The 21,052-nt window shown below is 45.7% G+C and overlaps 1 protein-coding gene across 2 annotated transcripts in view; it reads right to left on the bottom strand.

Moving 5' to 3' along the window:
- The window catches only part of LOC146858110 (gamma-crystallin-1-like), an 86,648-nt gene that overhangs the window by 18,405 nt on the left and 47,191 nt on the right, over positions 1-21,052 (bottom strand). Inside the window, exon 1 of one of the 2 annotated variants that reach the window (XM_085648864.1) lies at positions 2,364-2,397. The exons of the other annotated variant lie outside the window; for it this stretch is intronic. Coding sequence (XP_085504990.1) covers positions 2,364-2,372 — 9 coding nt within the window. The 5' untranslated portion in view covers positions 2,373-2,397. Of the gene's footprint in view, positions 1-2,363; positions 2,398-21,052 lie in introns of those variants that run through there. 2 annotated transcript variants of the gene reach the window in all.

Raw genomic sequence — 21,052 nt, forward strand, 5'->3', positions numbered from 1 at the left:
TACTGCAGTGAATTAGTAGAAACCAGTCTGGAGGGAGATTGTGTGGCTTGGAGCTGAGGGGAACTTTTCACTGAAAGGAAACACTAACTGCAATGACCTTGGTAATGAGGAGAATGATTTCAAAACTTATCAAGAAGGCATTTCATTTCGGAAGTACAAGGCATAGTTTATCAGCCTGGTCACAGATCCTTTGTAAACTGTGGCAATGCTTCGATGTAGTAGTAAAGTTCATCACTAGTCACCTATTCGAGTCAGTGGTAGAAGGGAAATGAGAGTAATCTTTTGAGCAGCACTGGCTGCTTGACTACACCCATTATCTGTCGGGGAAACTACATTTCCACATTATTTACAGGACTTATTTTTCTCATTTTTGCTTAGGTGGTTAAATAGCAATAGCCAGTGATCTTAGCTAAAGGGCTGGTTGGCTAATTCTTCTAACACGGGCATCTCTATATAAGCAATTTTTTTAAGTTATATTGTCACCATTACACCCCTTCAAAGGCACCTATCTTTTACATGAAACATAATTCATGTACATTGATGCATTCCATAATTTCCCCAAATATTTTGAGATCTATTTCACTACATTTCTAAATCGACCATGTGTTGTCCAGTTTTGATATTTCTGCATTTCTTTGCTTTAAAATTGTGTTCATCAGCATTATGGGCGTGTATAGCTTTGAGGCTTAATATTATTGAAGAGCTGATGGAACTCATCTCCTAGTGAGAGGGTTACCATGAAATACGGTAAAAATTGATTGTTGCATGCTCTGTCCTTCATGCATCACTGAGATGTGTGAATACATTGTTAATGAAATTAACATGCAAGGTATATAGCCTAGAGTTTACTAGAAGCCACAGCCAGTGTTACCTATAGAAAGGGCAGCTGATTCCTAATAATGAAGCATCAATCACTGTTGTGTCTCAACACCCTACCGCTCGACTATTTCTAGGGTTGATAAGCCGCTTGCTAAGCACGTTGGTAAACTAAGACTTCTTTTTGTCAACAAAGTAAAAATATACACATATAGGAGAATACAGGTCCTCTTTTGACTTCTTTGACTCAGGACCCTTCAGCTATTGCCTGGGGTATTGTCAATCACAGCTTGTATCAGCCCACAAGAGTATTTTAGTCTCAGCTTCTTTCTACTGGCTGTTTGAATCTATTCTCTCTCCTCTAATGGAATGCATGAGGTACTATTATACATCTGAAATACTTGGTCAATCGCCACTCATTCAATATCTGTTTCTGATAAGCACAGTAACCAATCACACATCTGCCCTGCTGCTGAGCAGCTGCTAACATTGTGATTTCACTTGACTGCCCTGCCACCAGAATGCCGCCACTGATTCCTTACTGTGCACCTGCAGCACTGCTTTAAATTCACCTGGTGCCTCCTATCCCCTGCCAGCGGCTACTACTAAGACCTCCTAGCAGCTGCCGCCAGCTGAAGAAAAATTGTAAATCCAGTGAGTATGGCTTATAAATCACTATCTGAACCAAACCTGTTGGATTTACCAGTACGTGTTTGTATGAGCTACGAGGGTTAGAAAAGAACGGTGGAACACAAATGGATCCCTCTCAAAGCAATGCTTTCCTAAAATCCTCACACTAGAACCTTTGTTTGAAAGAAAGAGTTAAATGGTATGATTTAATGTTGTTCTTGATATTTTTTCATACACTTATTATTGAAAGAAATAATGAGATGATCTGCAACCCACAACTAAATAATCAGATTTATAGAAAAACAGTAGACATGCCTACTTGACCAAAAATATCAAACACTCTTTGACCCCTCAAGTCAGTTGCTCAGAAAGTTACATGGCCCTAAAGACAAAGAAAAGGAAGGTGGGGTGGGAGGGGGATTAGAGGAGCAAGGACGATGAAAACTGTGAGGGGAAAAGTCTAGAAACAGTTATTTAGTAGGTATGAAAGGGGATAAAAGGTATGGCACTGGGAGAAATGCAAAAATAGATCTTCCCCGGATCGCTTGCAGTCGGCCTCATTGGTGATTTAGAAAGATTGTCTCTCACAAGCATTGCAACATATCCTGGCCTGCTTCCTCTTGTCCATAAGTTTGTAACAAATAATGCAATTAGGTATATAATGGCACAGTGCTCTAGGTAAGGCTAAATAATTTTTCTTTGAGCTATGAGCACGTACATCAGAAGAGTGTACAAAGGAACTGTTCAAAGAAAATTAATCTATCACAGCCGTCTGTATTACAACATAAGGTAAAAAATCAACTCTGTTTATCAGAGCTTTGAGGGCTCCTAACAAAGGAATGATTGATATTATAGCGACTTCCGGGACAATAAGACTTGAGGAATTCCTAATGCTAAAGCCCTGCATGTTGCTTTACCTTTCCCATGTTGGCTGGAGTCAGTCAGAAGCTGTGTACTCAGTGCTTGGAGGCCCCAGCCCTTTTATACACCGAAGGCACAAACGCTGAAGTCCGGAAACAATGGACCGCGCTCAAGCCCTGGACGGGAAATGTATAGCTTTCTGTATTGTTGCACTGTAATTGGGGAACAGTCTTCTTTTTTCAGTTTCTCTTGTTCTGTTTTTGCTTATTGTGGGTTAAACCTAACTGCTGACACTTTGTGTAGCATACAGGTTTCTGGAACCATTTTGTTGGCTCCTGAGGAAAAACAATGTTAAATATTTCTGGAAGCTGAACACATGGAGAACGCTTTCATAATTTGAATGTGTTCATAGAGCGCTAAGGGAAACAGTTATTGTTTTGTCATAGCGAGGTTTGATACTTTGTTAGTCTATCCTTAAATCCCTAAATTAAAGGTTTTCGTACCAATTTTATTCGCTAACCAAATATGTTAAACTAAGGTAAGAGGCTTTGGTCATTCAAGATCCCATAGATATATTCCATAAATGTTATTATGACACTTTTGAGTTCCTAGAAAATATATATGTATATCTCCAATATGGAAACACCAGCCCAGTTTATAGACACAACATATTTAAGTCTTTGAGTACTTAGGGCCACATGCATTAAAGTATGAATTGCGATTACTAAATTGCGATTTTTAAGGAATTGCAATTTAGGAATCGCAATTCCTTATGCATGTAGGAATCGCAAAACAAATTGTGATTCATACACATTCCTTAATGGCGACTCCCAAATTGCGATTCGCAGTTAAGGAATGGCTTCCCATTCATTCCTACGGGCCTATCAGCCCATAGAAATGAATGGGATTGCATGCGCAGTTTGTGAGTAACAGACAGATACACGCAAATCGCTCATACAATTTGAAGGGTGCAAGGGGACCAGAAGGCCACTCTGATGCACCCCCAAAAATAGGTAGGTATGCACTTGTGGTGCACACACATGCCCTAAGGGCATGTGTGTGCACCACAATGCACTTTGAAAAATGCATTTGTTTTGCATTTTTCAAATGAATTGCAAATTACCATCAACTTGAAGTTGATGGTAATTTGCAGTTCCAAATTGGGAAAATGCAATTTGCAAATGCATGATGCATTGCATTTAGGGAATCACAATTTGCGATGCCCTAACTGCATTCACAATTAAGGGAATGCAAAAAATTTGCAATTTCCTTAATTGTGAATTGCAAAAAAAGTTACATGCTTTGGAAAAGGCCATTTTGCGATCCCAAATGGCTGAATTTATGTGATTTGCACTGTTTGCAATCGCAAAATGGTCTGATGCATGTGCCCCATAATTTGCAAAAGAAGTGCTGATGCTTAAAACTCGACTGTGGGAATACTAAGACTGGTAGTCTGGAATCCACATCATGCCTCTTTAATCTGCCACCAGGTAATCCCTGCCTCTTTATCTCACTATTACAGTTTCCTGCGTTGCAATATATTTTTGTTATTTCTCTTCCTCCGTATTTCCATTTTGTCTGATTTCCCTTTCTTGCTTTTGGGAAATATATGATGAGGAAAAATAAGTGGCGGTCCCCAAAAATGAGTGCCAGTGGGCACCACCGGCAACCACCAGCTCACATTATGCACTGAAGTCTTTCCACATTTAACAAGACTGTTTGTGGGGAGTGTAGTGTCTTGTAAATAAAAGAACACAGGAACTCTTTTGGCTCCAACTTTATACCGTAGGCCTGTGACATAAGTGTTTGTAAAGATGAGTTGAAGACAGGCTTAGAATATGGAATTCCGACTTACACCTAGTAGAATAAAGATGTGTAAAATTGCTCTCTGTGTGTGGCATGTTTATTGGCGGGTGTCTATGGCTGGCAGGACGCTGCAACTGGTGACGAGATAGGGAATACAAAGCCCATACACAGAAAGCGCTCTTCCAGAGGGTATGCATGGTCCAGCAAACTGCTTGTGCATGCTGTGTGTGCCACAGTCGAAATTCAGTATCAACGCTGGCAATGGTGGAGTTTCAGTGCAACGCCAGCCTGTAATAAATGCTTAAAGACAAAGAAAGCGGCATTAAAAGTCTACATGACGGTGGGCAGGAACTGAATGAAACAGATGCAAATAAAAGGTACTGTACCATTATGTAAATGAATGCCATACACAATACGAAGTAAGAATACTAAAGGCGTATGCAACCAGGTGTTTGTGAAGAAACATTTAAGCACAATGCTGCTCATAACGTTGCCTGTTTCCATGGACTAGTAGAATACATCGATTTTCTACTTACTAAAACCATTAATGAATCATCATGCCACAACGTGCTGCGGAACGGCCCCAGAGGGAAGATCAGAGGGGTTGTGCATGCAGAGCTGTCCCCAGGCAAAGGGGCCCACCTCCAAACCTGCCACCAATGGGCCCAGAACAACTAGACAGCCATAAGATAAAGATCTGCAATGGAGAGCCAGGGCCAGAGCCAAGGTCCGAAAGTCATTAAGGCTGACCTCGAAACCAGGACATCACTAGGCACTTGAAAAGCTCCCTCTGATCAAGTTCCACAGGAAGCTCCTGACAGACCACTACTGTCCACCAATGTATATACGGTGGCTGCATTCTTAAAACCGCCAACTACATTTGATACTGCCAAAAACCAGAATATTAGCAATAGATGGACTGCATGGATATAGACTTTTGAATATTTCATCAATGCATAGACAAAAAAGATGATAAAAAGATCACAACTTATCTGAGAAATATGACTGGTGAATGAGTGAAAGAAGCCATGAAAAAGATGCCACAAAAAGGTGAAATGGCATACAATTAATTCACAATAAACTTGAATGTCAAATTTAATCCAGTGCCAAATGAAAGATACATATGCAGTTATGCAGTTATGCAGTTATGAATGCCAGAGACCAGGTGAAACCATCAATGACTTTGTTGAGAGACTGGATGTTCTGGTGAAGCACAGTAAATTCAATAATTTAATGATGGGGAAGCTTCCCACCTCAGAGTGATGGAGGGATGTCTGTCAGATTCTTTGTGACACTGAATGCTGAAAGAAACTCTGAGCTTAGAACAAGTCCTTAAGGCTGCCTTCGCTGAAGACTGTGCTGCCCACGACTGACGTGGAGGCTGGAGGCACCCAAAGTGCGTCACTCATGAACATGAAAATTAAGCCAAAATACAAGGCCGAGAGACAAAAGGCAACGTCTCTACAGAAAAAGAAAACGTGTTACAGATCTGGACTGTCATTTCCTAACAAAAGTAAATGTTCCGTCATTGGACAGATATACATCAGCTGTGGTAAAGCGAACCTTTCATGACAAAATGCCCAATCAAACGCTACCTCAGCGATGTTTGACGCACTCCCACAAGGTTAAGCAGTCACAGCAACTGATGCAAGTTGACACCAAACGAAGTCAATCATTGTCTAAATCATCAACAAAGAGTTCCTCAATATCAGTTCCCACTGAAATTGACAATGACAATTGTGTAATGTCGATGTTTACTTCAAAAGGGCATGCATATGTGGGACTGGTCTCATGTGAGGAAAAACACAAGGTAAAGAAAAATTTAAAAGAAAAAAAGCACAAACATTCAAACATTGTCCGAAGATCACTGTAAAGATAAACAGGTATTCGATACCATTCATAATTGAAAGCGGTGCGTTGATAAATATCATGCCTGAGGAGAAGAATCAAGAATTATCTCCATTACCACACTTTACAAAGTCAAAGACTAAAGTATACACATGGTCTTAGAGAGTCATTTGTAGTCAAAATTACTAAAAGTAACATTGGAGGAGCTGTGCTCATATGCGTTGACATGCGTCAGGCCAACAAGGCAAATATGCGAGAGACATCCTAGTATGCACATAGCTGATGTGATAACTCAATTGAATGGTGCGAAGTTCTTCTCTCGGCTCGAAAGGATATCACCAATTGGAGCTCTAAGAAAAATCCAGGTACATTACAACCTTTTCTATGCATATTGATTTGTTTTGCTATATGCAATGGAGTTTTGGTATATCCCTGCTGCATAACTTTTCCAAGATATAATTTGATGTATCATACAGCCTGTAGTACATACATTTAACTCTGGTGATGGCATATTGGTTTGTAGAGCTAAACAGAAGGAGCATGAGAAAGCTCTCACACAGGTATTTCATTTGCTGAATGATGCAGGCTTAGCTCTGAATGGTGATAAATTTGAATTTCACAAGAAAAGCTTAAAAATATTTGGCAATGTCTTTTCTGATGGGGATTTGAAACCTGATCCAGCTAATGTAGAAGCGTTGTTTAATGCAAATCCCCCACAAGGCATTTCTGTGTTACAAGCATTTCTTGGAATGCCCAGTTACTATTCAAGATATATATGAGACTGCTATGGTCAGTGCACCATTATGAGATCTAATGAAAAAGAATGTGTCTTTTCATTGATCACAAGAATATGAGAAGAGCTTCCAAAAGATCAACCAAGCTATGGAGAGTGCCACTGCAATGGCCTACTTTGATCCCACATGTCATACAGAGGTTGTAGTTGATGCTAGCCCTGTTGAGTTACACGCAATCCTTGCACAGCACAATGGGGAGCCAAATGCACTGAGACATATCATGGCATACACCAGTAAAAGCCTGTCACAAACGGAATGTGCTTGCTCGCAACCTGAACAAGAAAGCTTGGAAGTGATTTTGGGCTGGCGAATATTTTCATGTGTTTATGTATGGAAAGCCCTTCATAGTAGTGACTGGTCATCAAGCACTGTTGACAATATTCAGCAATCCCAAAGCCAAAATTCCTCCTAGAATTGAACGTTGGGTTTAGAGGTTACAATAATTCAACTACACAATTCTTCATTGTCCAGGGAAAGATCAGAATCCTGCTGGTGTTTTTTTTCAAGAGTGCCCTAGCAATGCACTGGTACCCCATCTAAGACGACAGAGGATTCCATCAATTTTATTGTAAAATCAGGCAAACCAGCTGCCATTTCTTTAGAACAAATTGTCACCGCCACGAGTCAAGATAGTGACATGTTAAAGTTAAAATACTTTATTGCTCATCAATCGTGGAACCATCACTCTTGCCCCCTCACTAATGGCAGTGAGTATGTGAAGTTCAAAAACGTAAGAGATGAACTTTCAGTCACTCAAGAAAGCCTCATTCTGCGAGGTACATGAATTGTTATTCCTTAGAGTCTCCGAAAAAATATGATCGGCGTGACCCATTAGGGACATCGAGGAATGGTTGCCACTAAGAGAGCTCTCTGTGATCAAGTCTAGTTTCCGTATCTCGATGTAAGGGTAGAAAAAAAGATTTGAAGACTTGTCTCATATGCGACTGTGTTTAACTCAAGTTATTCAGCATCCTTTGAACATGTCAGAATTGCCACACAATGCTTGGGCGAAAACTGCTATTGATTTCTTTGGTCTGCTTGAGAATAGACAGCATCTTCTAGTTATTGTTGATGAATACTCCCGTTTTCCACTAGTAGAAGATCTTTCATCCACTACACACGAAAATGTTATTCAAAAGTTAGATGACATCTTTGTGACATGGAGTGTACCTGCAATCCTAAACTCTGCCAGTGGCCCACCTGTTAATAGTCAAGAATTCAAAGTCTTTCTGAATTACCTAAATATAAAGGACCAAAAGCGCACTTCTCTTTGGCTGCAGGCCAATGGTCTTGCTGAACGGTTCATGAGTACTCTAAAGAAAGCTGTTCAGTGTGCTGAATTGGAGAAGCTCGACCTCAAAGTTGTTTTGAACACTACTCTTCAAGCTTACAGTTCGACCCCTCACTCAATGACAGGGGAAAGCCCTGCAACTCTCTTGTTTGGAAGAGCCATGACGACCAAGCTGCCCCAACGGACCAACCTCAGATCCAAGAATGAGGAAGGCGTGCATGCTACGGACTTTGGTAGCAAGCAGAAGATGAACATATATGCTGATAGACGACATCATGTAAAAGATAGAAATAATCAAAAGGAGCTAGCTATTATGTAGAGACTCATGTAATGATGAAACTACCCTTGTGGACTTTGAGTCCCTTCGGACAGTTTTTAAATCTACACCCTTAACACCATCACTACACACTCACCTAACACAATCTGCTCTGCTGTAAACAGATGTTGCAGCAAAGCCGAGGCACACCCAGTGGCCTGGGTGGGGCTCGATGATGAAGCATGCCACCAACTAGGTTGGTGGGTGAGGGCCTTCATAAAAAAAAAAGGGGGGTCATTAGTATTGCGGGCGAATCGCCAATTCCCACCGCCTGCCTACCATTTCCCCCCCCGGGCATATTACGATGGCGGGAGGGTTCTTTCTATCTGCCGTTTTTCCGCCAGTTGGACAGGCGACCGGGCAAAAAAGGGCACCAATATGGTGGTGGTATCTGCAAGACCCCACCATCCATATTAGGATGAATGCAGAAACGTGCCTTTCCATGGCGGCAACGCCACCATGTAAAGGCATGCGGTGTCTGCCTTAGGGGGCCCGTTGCAGGCCCCCAGTTGTTGGGGGTACACATGGGGTGTACCTATGATACCCGCCTGCATTTGCTTGTACAAGGTGGCAGGCACCGTGCGGTGCCTGCCACGTTGTGCATGCAAATGCACAACATGCCTTTTTAGGTCTCGTTGAGCCCAGCGCATGCGCTGGCTCGGAGAGACATTTTGTATGTGTGATTTTTAAGTGCTGCTGGCTGGCCTAGCGCTTTATCGGCCCCCTGTAACAAGGCACAGCAGCAGTCCCCACCCCCAACCCCGACCCCCCACCTCCGCCGATCATACGTAATTGCCAGGGCTGGTTTGGTGTTGTCAGTCTGCTGGTCCAAAGGCACCCAGTTTAGCGTGCGGCTAAACTGAACTATTCAACCCCATCTCCTTCGTGACTTCCCCCCTCTAATGAAAACAGCCCCCCTCATTAGAAATAGGTTCCTTACATTTTTAGGAACGAGAAAAAGAATGGGCTCCTCAAGGCCGGATCTTTAACGAGGCTGAGGTTTCCCCGCCACGGTACTTGCTTTACTACGTCTGTAAAAGTCCCTGATTTCTTAGAAATCCCCCAAACACTTTGGGATTTATTAGAGGCGTGGGGAGTCGGATTTCTTGTTGATAACTAGCTCGTGGGCAGGCGACCCTGGGCTGAACTGCAAGACTATGAGGAGAGACCACAGAGAAGGGGGGGAGCTGAGGGGTTCAACAGAGAATGTATGTGTGTGAAAACAACAATTAGAGGGTCTCTGTCATGGCACAGTGCCACTCCTATAGTCTCTTCTTAGGTCCATGTCTCACACCTAGCATAGTCTCACCCTGGGTCGTTGCTTCACTGAGTGACTGGCTTATCACTTCTATCACACGCTGGGGATGTGGCCTAATGGCTAGAGCGACCGACATTGAAGCTGGGGAATCCAAGTTCCAATCTGGCGGGAGGCTCAAGCATCCTGTGATTCTGGCAAATCATGTAATCTTCCCATGCCTAAAAAATGAATATGCCTGTCTGTAATGCAACTGGTGCTCATGTAAAGCACTCTGATACTTTTGAGTCAAGTTTGCGCTATATAAAACTGCAAACATAAAAATGAAAAAACAAGCTCACTACCACAGGGTCTCTTGGCGCAGCCTCTTGCATGTTATATGACAGCGCATCTGGGAATCGTCATTTGTTCCTAACCCGTTATCCTGTACCGCCTGACACCTGTCGCCTCTTGGCGCTTACATGTCGATACCCTAAACCTCTGCTCAGGATGATGCACCCAAACTCTAGTCTATTTTGTGTCTACTGACCTGGCACCTAAAGTAAACATGTGTCATCATACACCGGAGGTGTGAAATCATCTTGGCCATTCAGTACAGGCCTCTCTATGGGGTGCGCCTAAAGCTAATATTGCAGAGCAGTCCTCAGCCATTCTGCTTTCTGTGTGTGAGCGGATGTGTACTGCGAAATAACCTGGGCGCAGGTCAATTTCCGGGTCACAGAGATGGAACGGGTGGATCGCTGTGGGTGGAATACTGGTGGCACCCTTTCTTGATTCTTTCATCTTGCTCTTCTGGGCCCTCTTCCCTGTCCCTTGGAGGTTTGGGGTAAACTTATTAGATTGGTATCAAGTAGTACATAGCTGTCCAACATAACTTGCCAATAAATCAAGTTCCCACATTTGTCATAAGTGGGTAACCCAGTAACTGTTAATAGGCATTGATTGAACTTTTCACTTTACTCGGAGCAGGGCCAATCACAAGACAAGTAATTCAACACCATGCACATAAAATGAAGTGCTGGAAAATAGTCCCATGTTCATTTAAAAAACAAAAGGGATTTAATGTGTTACAAATACTTTATTGTAGCATTATAATACATTCCTTCTCCTTCAGAAACCCCAAAAGTCCTCTAGGTGGGTCAAATAACTAGTTAATCCATTGCTTAGTATTATCCGAGAAAAGTGTTAGTTGAGGCCTATCAGGAGTATGTTTAGGTGAGTTCTGTGAGGTCAGCATAAATGCTCCGTGTGGGCGAAAGGATGTGAGTGCGTGGTAGGATCTTAACATCGAAGCAGTTTGCAAAGAGAGAGTGAGACATAGGCTGAGCCTATTACTATGCAAACTATAATGATTTGTAGCCTGATAGTCGGTTGAGTCCTTATTTGGGAACAGATCAGTACTTTCTGAATTTAAGATTGCAGTTGACAATCTCTATTCTCCTTGGCAGGAGCTTGCATGTTTGCACACAGCAGAGGCACCCACAAATGTGCGTTTTTTGATTCAAACTAATCATCAGGAGTTGAGCCATTCTGGATCTGAGATTTTTCCTTTAACTATAAATTTTGAGTCTAAATTGTGTGAAGTTTGGTCCCTTGTACTTTCTATTTTTCACTAACCATTCTCGGCTCTTCTAGATCCCAAGAATGTTTTGCACTCCTTGGTGTTTACTACATGCACGTGGAGATGTGAAACACGTATCCATATCTGACTTTGTATTGATAATGTAACCTCACTAACCCCCTATCCGTGTTCCACATGATTTGGGCCTCATGTGTGAACGAGACAGGCTTTCCCCAGCCCACTTGCCAGCTCTGAGTGGATGAACCAGGAGCTGCCACTTTCTGATAAGAGCTGGTGGGTGGTATGTCCAATTAGCAAGACCTGTGTAACAACTGCTGCAAAGATAATAACACCAGAATAACAAGGCTGCAGGGTGAGGGGTGGGCGTGCAGTAAGTGCTCTCCGGGAGAGAGCATCAGTCAAGTGCTAGGAGCTGCTTACATTTCCTTCCTTTGCGCAAAAATTAGAATGTTTTATAGATAGCTTTATGTTAAGGGGTTAGCCTCTTTATAAGTCTTCCCGTTCTGATGGATGATGTAGGGCGGGAGAAATTCTTAATTGTAAATGAGCACCCCGAAGAATTCAAATATTGGCATAGCCAATAGACCTCGCCTTTGGGACCTTATACATGTTTAGCCATGCAACAGTTGATGTTGTTGCACCAAGGATATTGTGCTGCATAACTAAATACTTATAAGGTCCCAAAAGCGAGACCTATTTGGCTTTGCCAATGCTTGTTTACATTGCGGTGGGTGCTACTAACAGCACCGACCGCCACAATCTGAAGAATGCGGGATGCGACCGCCAGTGTGGCGGGCGCATCCTAAACTGAATCGCGGAACCGCCGCACATATGGGGGGCGGTCCCTTTTGCCGTTATGGTGGCATTGTAATAGACCCCTACGTTGTTTTTTCTGACACACATGACATGAATCTCTACATAATAGCTAGCTCCTTTTGATTTTTTCTATATTTCCACGGAGAAGTGAACTAGACTATTTCCTGTTCCTCTCTCTCCTTTTGATACTAATCATCATGTAAAAGATGTCACTTTTACAAGAAGAGATCGATTGCTTGTCAGACAACACAGAAAAATAAACATGGTGACTGCCCATCATCCTGAGAGGTCCCTTATGAGATATTCCTCTCATTTCCGACATGTGGCCCATCACTCACCAAACATCAATGTCAATGTAGAGACTAGGTACCGACAGACTGTTAATAACTCTGTGTTTGCTGGTAATTCCACCTCATCTGTGCAGATCACTGACTCTTTGGCTGCCAGTTCACGGTTTCCATTGACCCGATTTGACGTGTGATTCAGGAGCCATGACGCTAAATTGAGGAACTGTAATTGCATTATATCTATGATCATCTGTGTATTTATTTTGTGTATTTATTTATTTATTTGCTTATATATCTATTTTGAAAAGTTGTAACTTTTAACTAACAAAGAGGGAGAAGTAGTGTCTTGTAAATAAAAGAGCGCTGGAACTCTTTTGGTTCCCACTGTACACCACAGGCCAGTGATGTAAGCATTGGAGAGCTGAGTTGAAGGCAGGATTATAATGTTGAGTTCTGACTTGCGCATACCAGTATAAAGATGTATAAAATTACTCTCTATGTGTGGCGTGCTTATTGGAGCGTACCTGGGGGCTGGCAGGATACAACAGGCATTACAGTTGACCTTTGCTTAAAGGTGGATGTTTAGGAAAGCTTAAACAGTGGTTTATTCATTTTTACATCCAGATCAATGAGATCTTGAGTTTCACTTAATCATATTAGTGCAGAGTTTACCTTAGGCCTAGCTGTCTCCCGCATAAAATATGAAATTCCCAGAATTTTCTATTAACACCAAATCATGAATCACCAGGTTAGTTACTCTGCAAGACTTTGAGAAATAGTATAAATTCAGCATTTCAACTCTCTGGAGCAGAGGGGCAAACCTTCAATGCAGAAAGCTTACTGGTTTGCTCCACTGCCATGACTATTGATTTATGCTTGGTCTGACCCGAAATAACATGGCTTTGCAGGCCCTAAACAGCCTGCCCATTCAGGAATCCTCGGTAAAGGTAATAGTTGATGCACCACATCCTAAAGATAAAGAGCAATCCATTTTATTCTATGGGATATTTGAGTCCCATTTGAAATGTGTGTGCACACGTTCCTGACACAATGGGTCTGATCAGAATATTGTTAAGGAAAGAGAAATGGGATGATTGTGATGTACTACCTCAGTGGCCAATACTGCTCGAGAAGAGGAGGAGGAGCAGGAGCTTATTGAGGAGGAGTATGACCTGGTGAGGAGGAGGCCATTCTTGCCCCATGCAAAAATTATCCATGAAGTCTACTGAACTAGCCAGCATTTTCCCTCATAATCAATTCTGAAGATTGCTAGTACACAGCTATTAGCTAAGCAGCCATAAATGCTTGTTTTGTCTATGCATTACTCACCTCCACACAACCTCAACTAACAAATGCCTCTGTATAATCTCCTACACATGCCTGCCATGAAGGTGCTATGTTGAAAGATAAGCAATAGGGGTGGCTGTTATATTTGGGGTCGTGTTGTGGTGCCATCACAGAAATGGAAGGAAAGTGTGTGATTTCAGGCAAATATTGAGGATTGCAGAACATTGTGAGTAAGAAAACCTTGTGGGAACCATCCAAGGCAAACCACCCCGGACTCCCCTGGTCATCTAGTTTTCAAAAATGACTGTGGTACATAGGTTTGCATGGGTGGTGCAACAGCACGGCTACAAATACAGCAGCTACCTCTATTCCTTATCTCTTAACCTAGCACTTTAGAGCCGTATGTGTCATGGTCTCTTGGTCCACTGACACAAGTGAGGTACTATTCTTATCAGGAAATTTGTGGGAACTTAGGTTGATAGGAAATGTGTGGCTCCCTGAAGGTTCCAGAACTTTCTGTCACAGAAATTTGAGGAAAATGTGTTTTTATCAAAGTTTGACATTTGCAAAGACTCCTGGGTAAATTTTACATTGGGAGAGCCACTCAAGTCATTGACCCATGGACTCCCCTGCTTGTCTAGTTTTCAGAAATGTTCAGGTTTGCCTAGGGGCTGGCTGATCTACAGTTCAAAATCCACAGCTACCCAAGTTTCAAACAAAAGGGTCTGTTTTGACTAGAAAATTTAATGTATCTATGATGCAGAGACAGAATATCGAGTTGGAAATGTCGACCTACAGAAATATCGAGTTTTAAATATCGGGAGTCAGAAATATCGACAGCAAGAATACTGTGGTCAAGAATGTAAATTTTAAGGTAACAAATATCGTTTTTAAAAATATAGAAGTCATTAATATCGTTTGCAAAAATACAGTTGTTTAAAATATCGATTTTTTACTTAGGGGCCGATTCCGAAACCCGGTCGGACAGCTGTCCGTAGCCTTACTGTGCAACCGACACGTATCCGGAGCCGGTCCGTCCTGCAGAGTAAGTACGATGCGCATAACTGCCAAAAACCCGACTGACACGTAGGCTGTGATTGAAGCTCCATTCTCCGTCCGAGCCGTAACTCCTAACGCTGAACCGAGTCGCCCGGAAGCAGTATCCATAGCAGTTTCCGGCATGACAAGTACGATGCGTACTTCCTACGCGCCGGACGGGTCGTTATGGGACGTCACATCATCCGGAAAACAAGCATATCAGCTACGATTCGCGCCACAACTCAATACACGGCTACGAGACGGACCAGCTTGCAGCGGGTGCGAGACGGAGCAACAAGCAGCGTGTACGACACGAACACATCATGAATCCCATCACGCAGGTCATACCAGTACTCTACATCTATGACCGGCTCAGGAACCGACGCCGACAGCGCAGGCGGTAAGTCAGACGCCTACCACATTAACAAACGACACGTACCCGCAAAATGGCACAAACACACAGGGGATCCACATCCTGGCCACAAATACCAGCCCACCATAGAGGTTGCATGGCCAGCACCACTAACACCCCCAGCCATAGGGCTCATGTTGCCCATCACCCCTGCCACCCACACCGATAGGGGACCTGTTGCCCAACACCCCTGCCACCCCCAGCCATAGGGGACCTGTTGCCCATCACTACTGCCATCCCCAGCCATAGGGCTTATGTTGCCCATCTCTACTGCCACCCCCAGCCATAGGGACTATGTTGCCCATCACTACTGTCACCCACACCCATAGGGGACCTGTTGCCTATAACCCTTGCCACCTACACCCATAGTGGACCTGTTGCCCTTCACCCCTGCCACCCCCAGCCATAGGGGACCTGTTGCCCATCACTACTGCCACCCCTAGCCATAGGGCTTATGTTGCCCATCACTACTGCCACCCCCAGCCATAGGGACTATGTTGCCTATCACCCCTGCCACCCCCAGCCATAGGGCTTATGTTGCCCATCACTACTGCCACCCCCACCCATAGGGGACCTGTTGCCCATTACTACTGCCACCCCCAGCCATAGGGGACCTGTTGCCCATCACTACTGCCACCCCCAGCCATAGGGCTTATGTTGCCCATCACTACTGCCTCCCCCAGCCATAAGGCGTATGTTGCCCATCACTACTGCCACTCCCACCCATAGGGCTTATGTTGCCCATCACTACTACCACCCCCAGCCATAGGGCTTATGTTGCCCATGACTACTGCCACCCCCACCCATAGGGGATCTGTTACCCATCACTACTGCCACCCTCAGCCATAGGGCTTATGTAGCCCATCACCCCTGCCACCCACACCCATAGGGGACCTGTTGCCCATCACTACTGCCACCCCCAGCCATAGGGCTTATGTTGCCCATCACTACTGCCACCCCCAGCCTTAGGGCTTATGTTGCCCATCACTACAGCCACTCCCACCCATAGGGCTAATGTTGCCCATCACTACTGCCACCCCCAGCCAAAGGGCTTATGTTGCCCATCACTACTGCCACCCCCACCCATAGGGGACCTGTTACCCCTCACTACTGCCATCCCCAGCCATAGGGCGTATGTTGCCCATCACCCCTGCCACCCACACCCATAGGGGACCTGTTGTCAATCACCCCTGCCACCCTCAACCATAGGGGACATGTTGCCCATCACTACTGCCACCCCCAGCCATAGGGGACCTGTTGCCCATCACTACTGCCACCCCCACCCATAGGGGACCTATCGCCCATCACCCCTGCCACCCCCAGCCATAGGGGACCTGTTGCCCATCACTACTGCCACCCCCAGCCATAGGGCTTATGTTGCCCATCACTACTGCCACCCCCAGCCATAGGATGGGTGATGAGCAACACCTCCAGCATACTCCAACATCAGGTATGTCAGCAAAATACATCCCCACTAACATCATGATAGTGTGTAGTCTGTGACAAATGCCCACAACAGTGATTATGACTACGAACATACAATGTAAGTAACAGCACATGTGTGACCAACAAATGAGTGTGACATACACAAGGCAAGCATCACCATAGCACTGTGGCAATGTAAAAAGAACACCCCCTCACTGTGTAGAACAGAAGCTAAGTGTGGTATTCCAAAATGCAGCAGATGTTGAGCATTGTGGTGATGGGGACTAAACCCCCCCCCTCATCACAGTGACCAAAAGGTAAGTGTCATCATGGTCAAAGCTGCAAATAACAAACAGCATGTATGATCACTGCTCCCAACACATTAAACACTTCTGGGGCAAACTAGTGGTTGTGTCCCCTTCCCACAGAGATGTGGTGAGGCTAATGGTGCTGTGAAAACATAACACACTCTCGGCCATGTGCAGACAAGCACCACACATGGGGGCTGACAATGCATACAGTGTGCAATAACATAAGAACAGAAGTGCCCATCACCAAGCATGCACACATCTCGAAAATAGACACACCAATCAAAACAGCATGTGTAGACTGTAGGTGTCAGCTCACAAACACACATTCCATGCCAGCAATGGCACCTAACAACCCGGATAAATGTGCACAATGATATGCTATGACTCACAGATAAAGCAGGCAAAATCACAGAAACACCATCCAGACAAAGGCCCACAACAGCAATACCAATGCACTGGTGCAGATGCACAAACACAAACAGGCAACCTCACACTGCACATCTGACACAGCATGTGTGTGTGTGTGTCACCGTATCCCCAGGCAACAACACAACACATGAGGGGGACTGAACCACAGTGACACAGATGTGGACACAGTGCCACACAAAAGTAAACCATCATTGGGACACCCTCAGTGGGCAATCAGGCATTGGGAGATGAGAGGGAGTACAAAAGACACATGTGACACAAGCTGGAATGAACACAAACTTACACAGCAAGAAACTGACACACAACACCACTACCCCCAGGGACCAGACATTGGGGTGACACAAGCATGCATGACACCTCCACTGTGATGACAAAGGCAGATGTCGTACAAACTGGGAAACCCAGACATGTGTCCTGTGCCACAAACGTACATCACACAAACACAAATCACTCAGCATGGCCCCTCATCCATGGACAAATGGGATCTAGGGGCCCATCCATGCAAACATTTACATCAGTCCACCCGCAACACCACACACCCTGAACTGCAACAATGTGCCTCTGTGAAGCCCACATGGACAGGTGACATTGCACATGCACCCATGACAAACACAGGAATGTTGGGAGGAACTAAGGTGCACAGACACATAACACAAGGACCGTTTACAACCCTGGGGAATGACAGACATACTGCACAGTATGCAGTACATGGCCATGACCTCAAAGCTCACGTAACTTTCAGAATCCCTGCCACAGTCCCAGGACAATGCAGAAGCCAAGGAGAACCACAAGGCACACATGCTGACACCTGCCAGCATCGCAGCCATGAACCCGACAAGTGGGAGCAGTCACACACACATACAAATGTCTCAATCACTGAAAGGTACCACCTAGGGACAACTACACGATTTAGCAAATAAACAGGTGCCTTGGGGAACCCTGAGTGTGTCCCATCTGTGTCTGACAACATCATCACCACTCAGAACTGACAAATCCCAATGATGATACACCGATTAACAGTAGTGTGTCATGCACCCACACATCTGGTAGCCAATTGGAAAAGTAGTGGGATGAACCCAGTACCACTCAGCAAGCATCAACAACAGGAACATATCAAGGGAACACTGTCTGTGTATGAACAGGGATGTGGACACACACACATGCTCATACAACACACACCATGGGCCCAGGCCATGTCACTGGACAACACACTTACTTGAGGGGACCCAACTCCTGTGGAAGCCCAGCTGTGCCAAACACATTCCCCGCACGTCTCACTCATGTCTGCAGAACATTTGGTCAGTCAGCCATCAGTTACCACACAATGAAGGCTCTGGTCACAACAGCCTGGGTACGTGAGTCTCCCCTAAGTCATCTGCACATTCCCAAAACATATCTCTAGCAAGTTGCACAGAGGACCCAGTTGCTCCCATACCAATGATGCCCACACCTGTAGGTCCAGTGTTGAGGAGCACAAAGTCTGTTGAAGTGACAAATTGGACAATGGGAAGCACATCATATGTGCAGGGGTGCCAGCCACAGATCTGCCCATACAAATGAAATGTTCACAGAGATGTCCACAAATAGTTGATCCTGACCCACCCAGGTAGCTGCAAAGTATGACATGGATACCCGCCAGAATAGGATACATATCTCATGGACCAAAGGGAGTACCTCACAGCAACACATCAGTATTCAACATTGGAAACCAAGCATCACAGGTGCAAGGGCATGTTAAACATCATCAACATAATGTACAGCTAAATCAAGTTCACAGGGATAAAGAAAAAACACTTTATTCAGCATATTAAAAGTTAAACGTCTGTTCAAACAAAAGGCCAATGGCCAGTCCATGTCCAAATGCCAAGGAGTGAAGTAGAGTGACAACTGTCACACCTTGCTTACCTGCACTGCTAAGGACCGGGGTCATCCCCTCGGAGGGGCATACATGGGGGCAGGCCAGGCACCGCAGGGACAGGATCAGGGCACAGCAGAAGGAGGCAGTGAAGGGGTGGTGGATGCAGGCGAGACACTTGCAACTGCAGTGGAGCTGACTGAAGTGGTGGGTGCTGTCACAACTGTGGGGCACAAGTCAGATGGAGTGGGTGCCGGCACAACTCCAGTGGGCAGGTTAGATGGAGTGGATTGGGTCACCACTGCAGTGCCCAAGTCAGATGGGGTGGTCGTGGACTCCAATGCAGTGCCTACATCCATGGGAGCGGAATGGGGGGCAGGTGAGGTCGGCAGGGTGGGGGGGGACACGGCCCCCACATCAGTGGCACTAACCGTCTGACCAGGTGTGGAGGAGCAAGTGCCAGGGGGGAGGGCCTTAGCATTTTGGGGATGGTGTATCTGTCGGTGGGGGAACCTGGGGCAGGGAGTGGCGGGGGAACCTCTGGAGTGGTGGCCTGGAGGATAGAGGACGGGAGACTTTGCCTTGGAGCTGCGTGGTGGCAGGGGGTCTTGCTCTTCTGGCACCGGGGGGACTTGCGGGTGGGGGTCTCTGTCTGACAGCGCCTGGGTGTGAGGGGCACACCCCTCTGTGTGTGGGGACTTCCTCTTCCCCTTGTAATCAGGATCTGCTGGGTCGGTGGGGAAGAGGCCATGGTCACAGAGGAAGAGCTTCTGGGGAGATGGGGTTGCAGGTGATGCAAGGGAAGGGGGCTGGGAGGGAGAGGTCTCGGAGGACTGCGGAGTGGTTGTGGATGACTGTGTGTTTGTCTGCGAACCAGCCCCTGTGAGTGTGGTATCAGTCCCCTGCGCTTGCTTGTGTGCACGTCCAGACCTTGGTTTGGGTGTTTCTGTGCTTGGGACAGGTAGGCCATGGACTGATTGGTCCTCTGTAGGGCAGACATGCCCGAGGAAATGCCCTACATGAATGACATCAGCTGTGTCAACAGACCTGTGTGTGCATGGAGGACCTTCAGCATTGACGTCTGCCCTACATGGATCTGTCTAAGTAAGTTCACAGACTCCTCACTCAGGGCAGCAGGGGACACAGGGGCAGGGGCTGCGGTGCCTGGCACAAAGGAGCTATGCTCACGAACACGGGAGCCCACAGGGACATCTGGGATGGGAGCTAATGGGAGGGTAGTGGTGGTGGTAGTGGTGGTGGCAGAGACCGCCTCACTAGCTGGGGTTTGGTGGCTGCTGACACCCGCCTCCACAAGGGATTCATCCTCAGAGCTGCTGTGGCCCTCAGCTGGGGGGATGGTGCTGACGACTCCTCTGTGTGGCTCCACTCGCCCTCCGTGCCACTGGGTCCACCCGACTCCTCTCCTTCTGTCCCTGTAAGGCTCTGTGGCTCCTCCAGGTCCGTGGAGCAGTCCCCTCCTGTGGCCGCGGATGTATCTGGATAGGAATAGGAAGTAAGAGAACAACATCAGTCACCTGCACCGACTGCACACACCACAGTGAGTACATCACATCACAGGGCAAGCCCTGGCATCATCAGCTGAACACAGCTCAAAGTGCCAAGAATAAGACAATTGTCATTCTCAACATCAACCGTGGCACACATTTCCCTCCTTGACTTTCACACATATGTCTGTTGCATGTTGGATGCTAACACCCCAATGTGCCAACATGCACCACCCACACATTAGTTGTACATGCAAGTGAACAAGTAGGAGTATGTCACTATACACACAGCTCATCTCTTGCTACTGACTCAGTACAGGTGTCCGGATGAAGGGATGGGCAGAGACTCATTTCACATGTGTGTGATGCATGCCAGCAACACACACTATGATGTACTCATGTCCTGATGGGCAATGCCACAATGGTGTGCATGGTGCACACTTGAACACAATGCAGGATCACTCATAGCAAGTTAAATGCCATGGCAC

The sequence above is a fragment of the Triturus cristatus genome, chromosome 3_2 (assembly GCF_964204655.1).
Source record: "Triturus cristatus chromosome 3_2, aTriCri1.1, whole genome shotgun sequence".
NCBI lineage: Eukaryota > Metazoa > Chordata > Amphibia > Caudata > Salamandridae > Triturus > Triturus cristatus.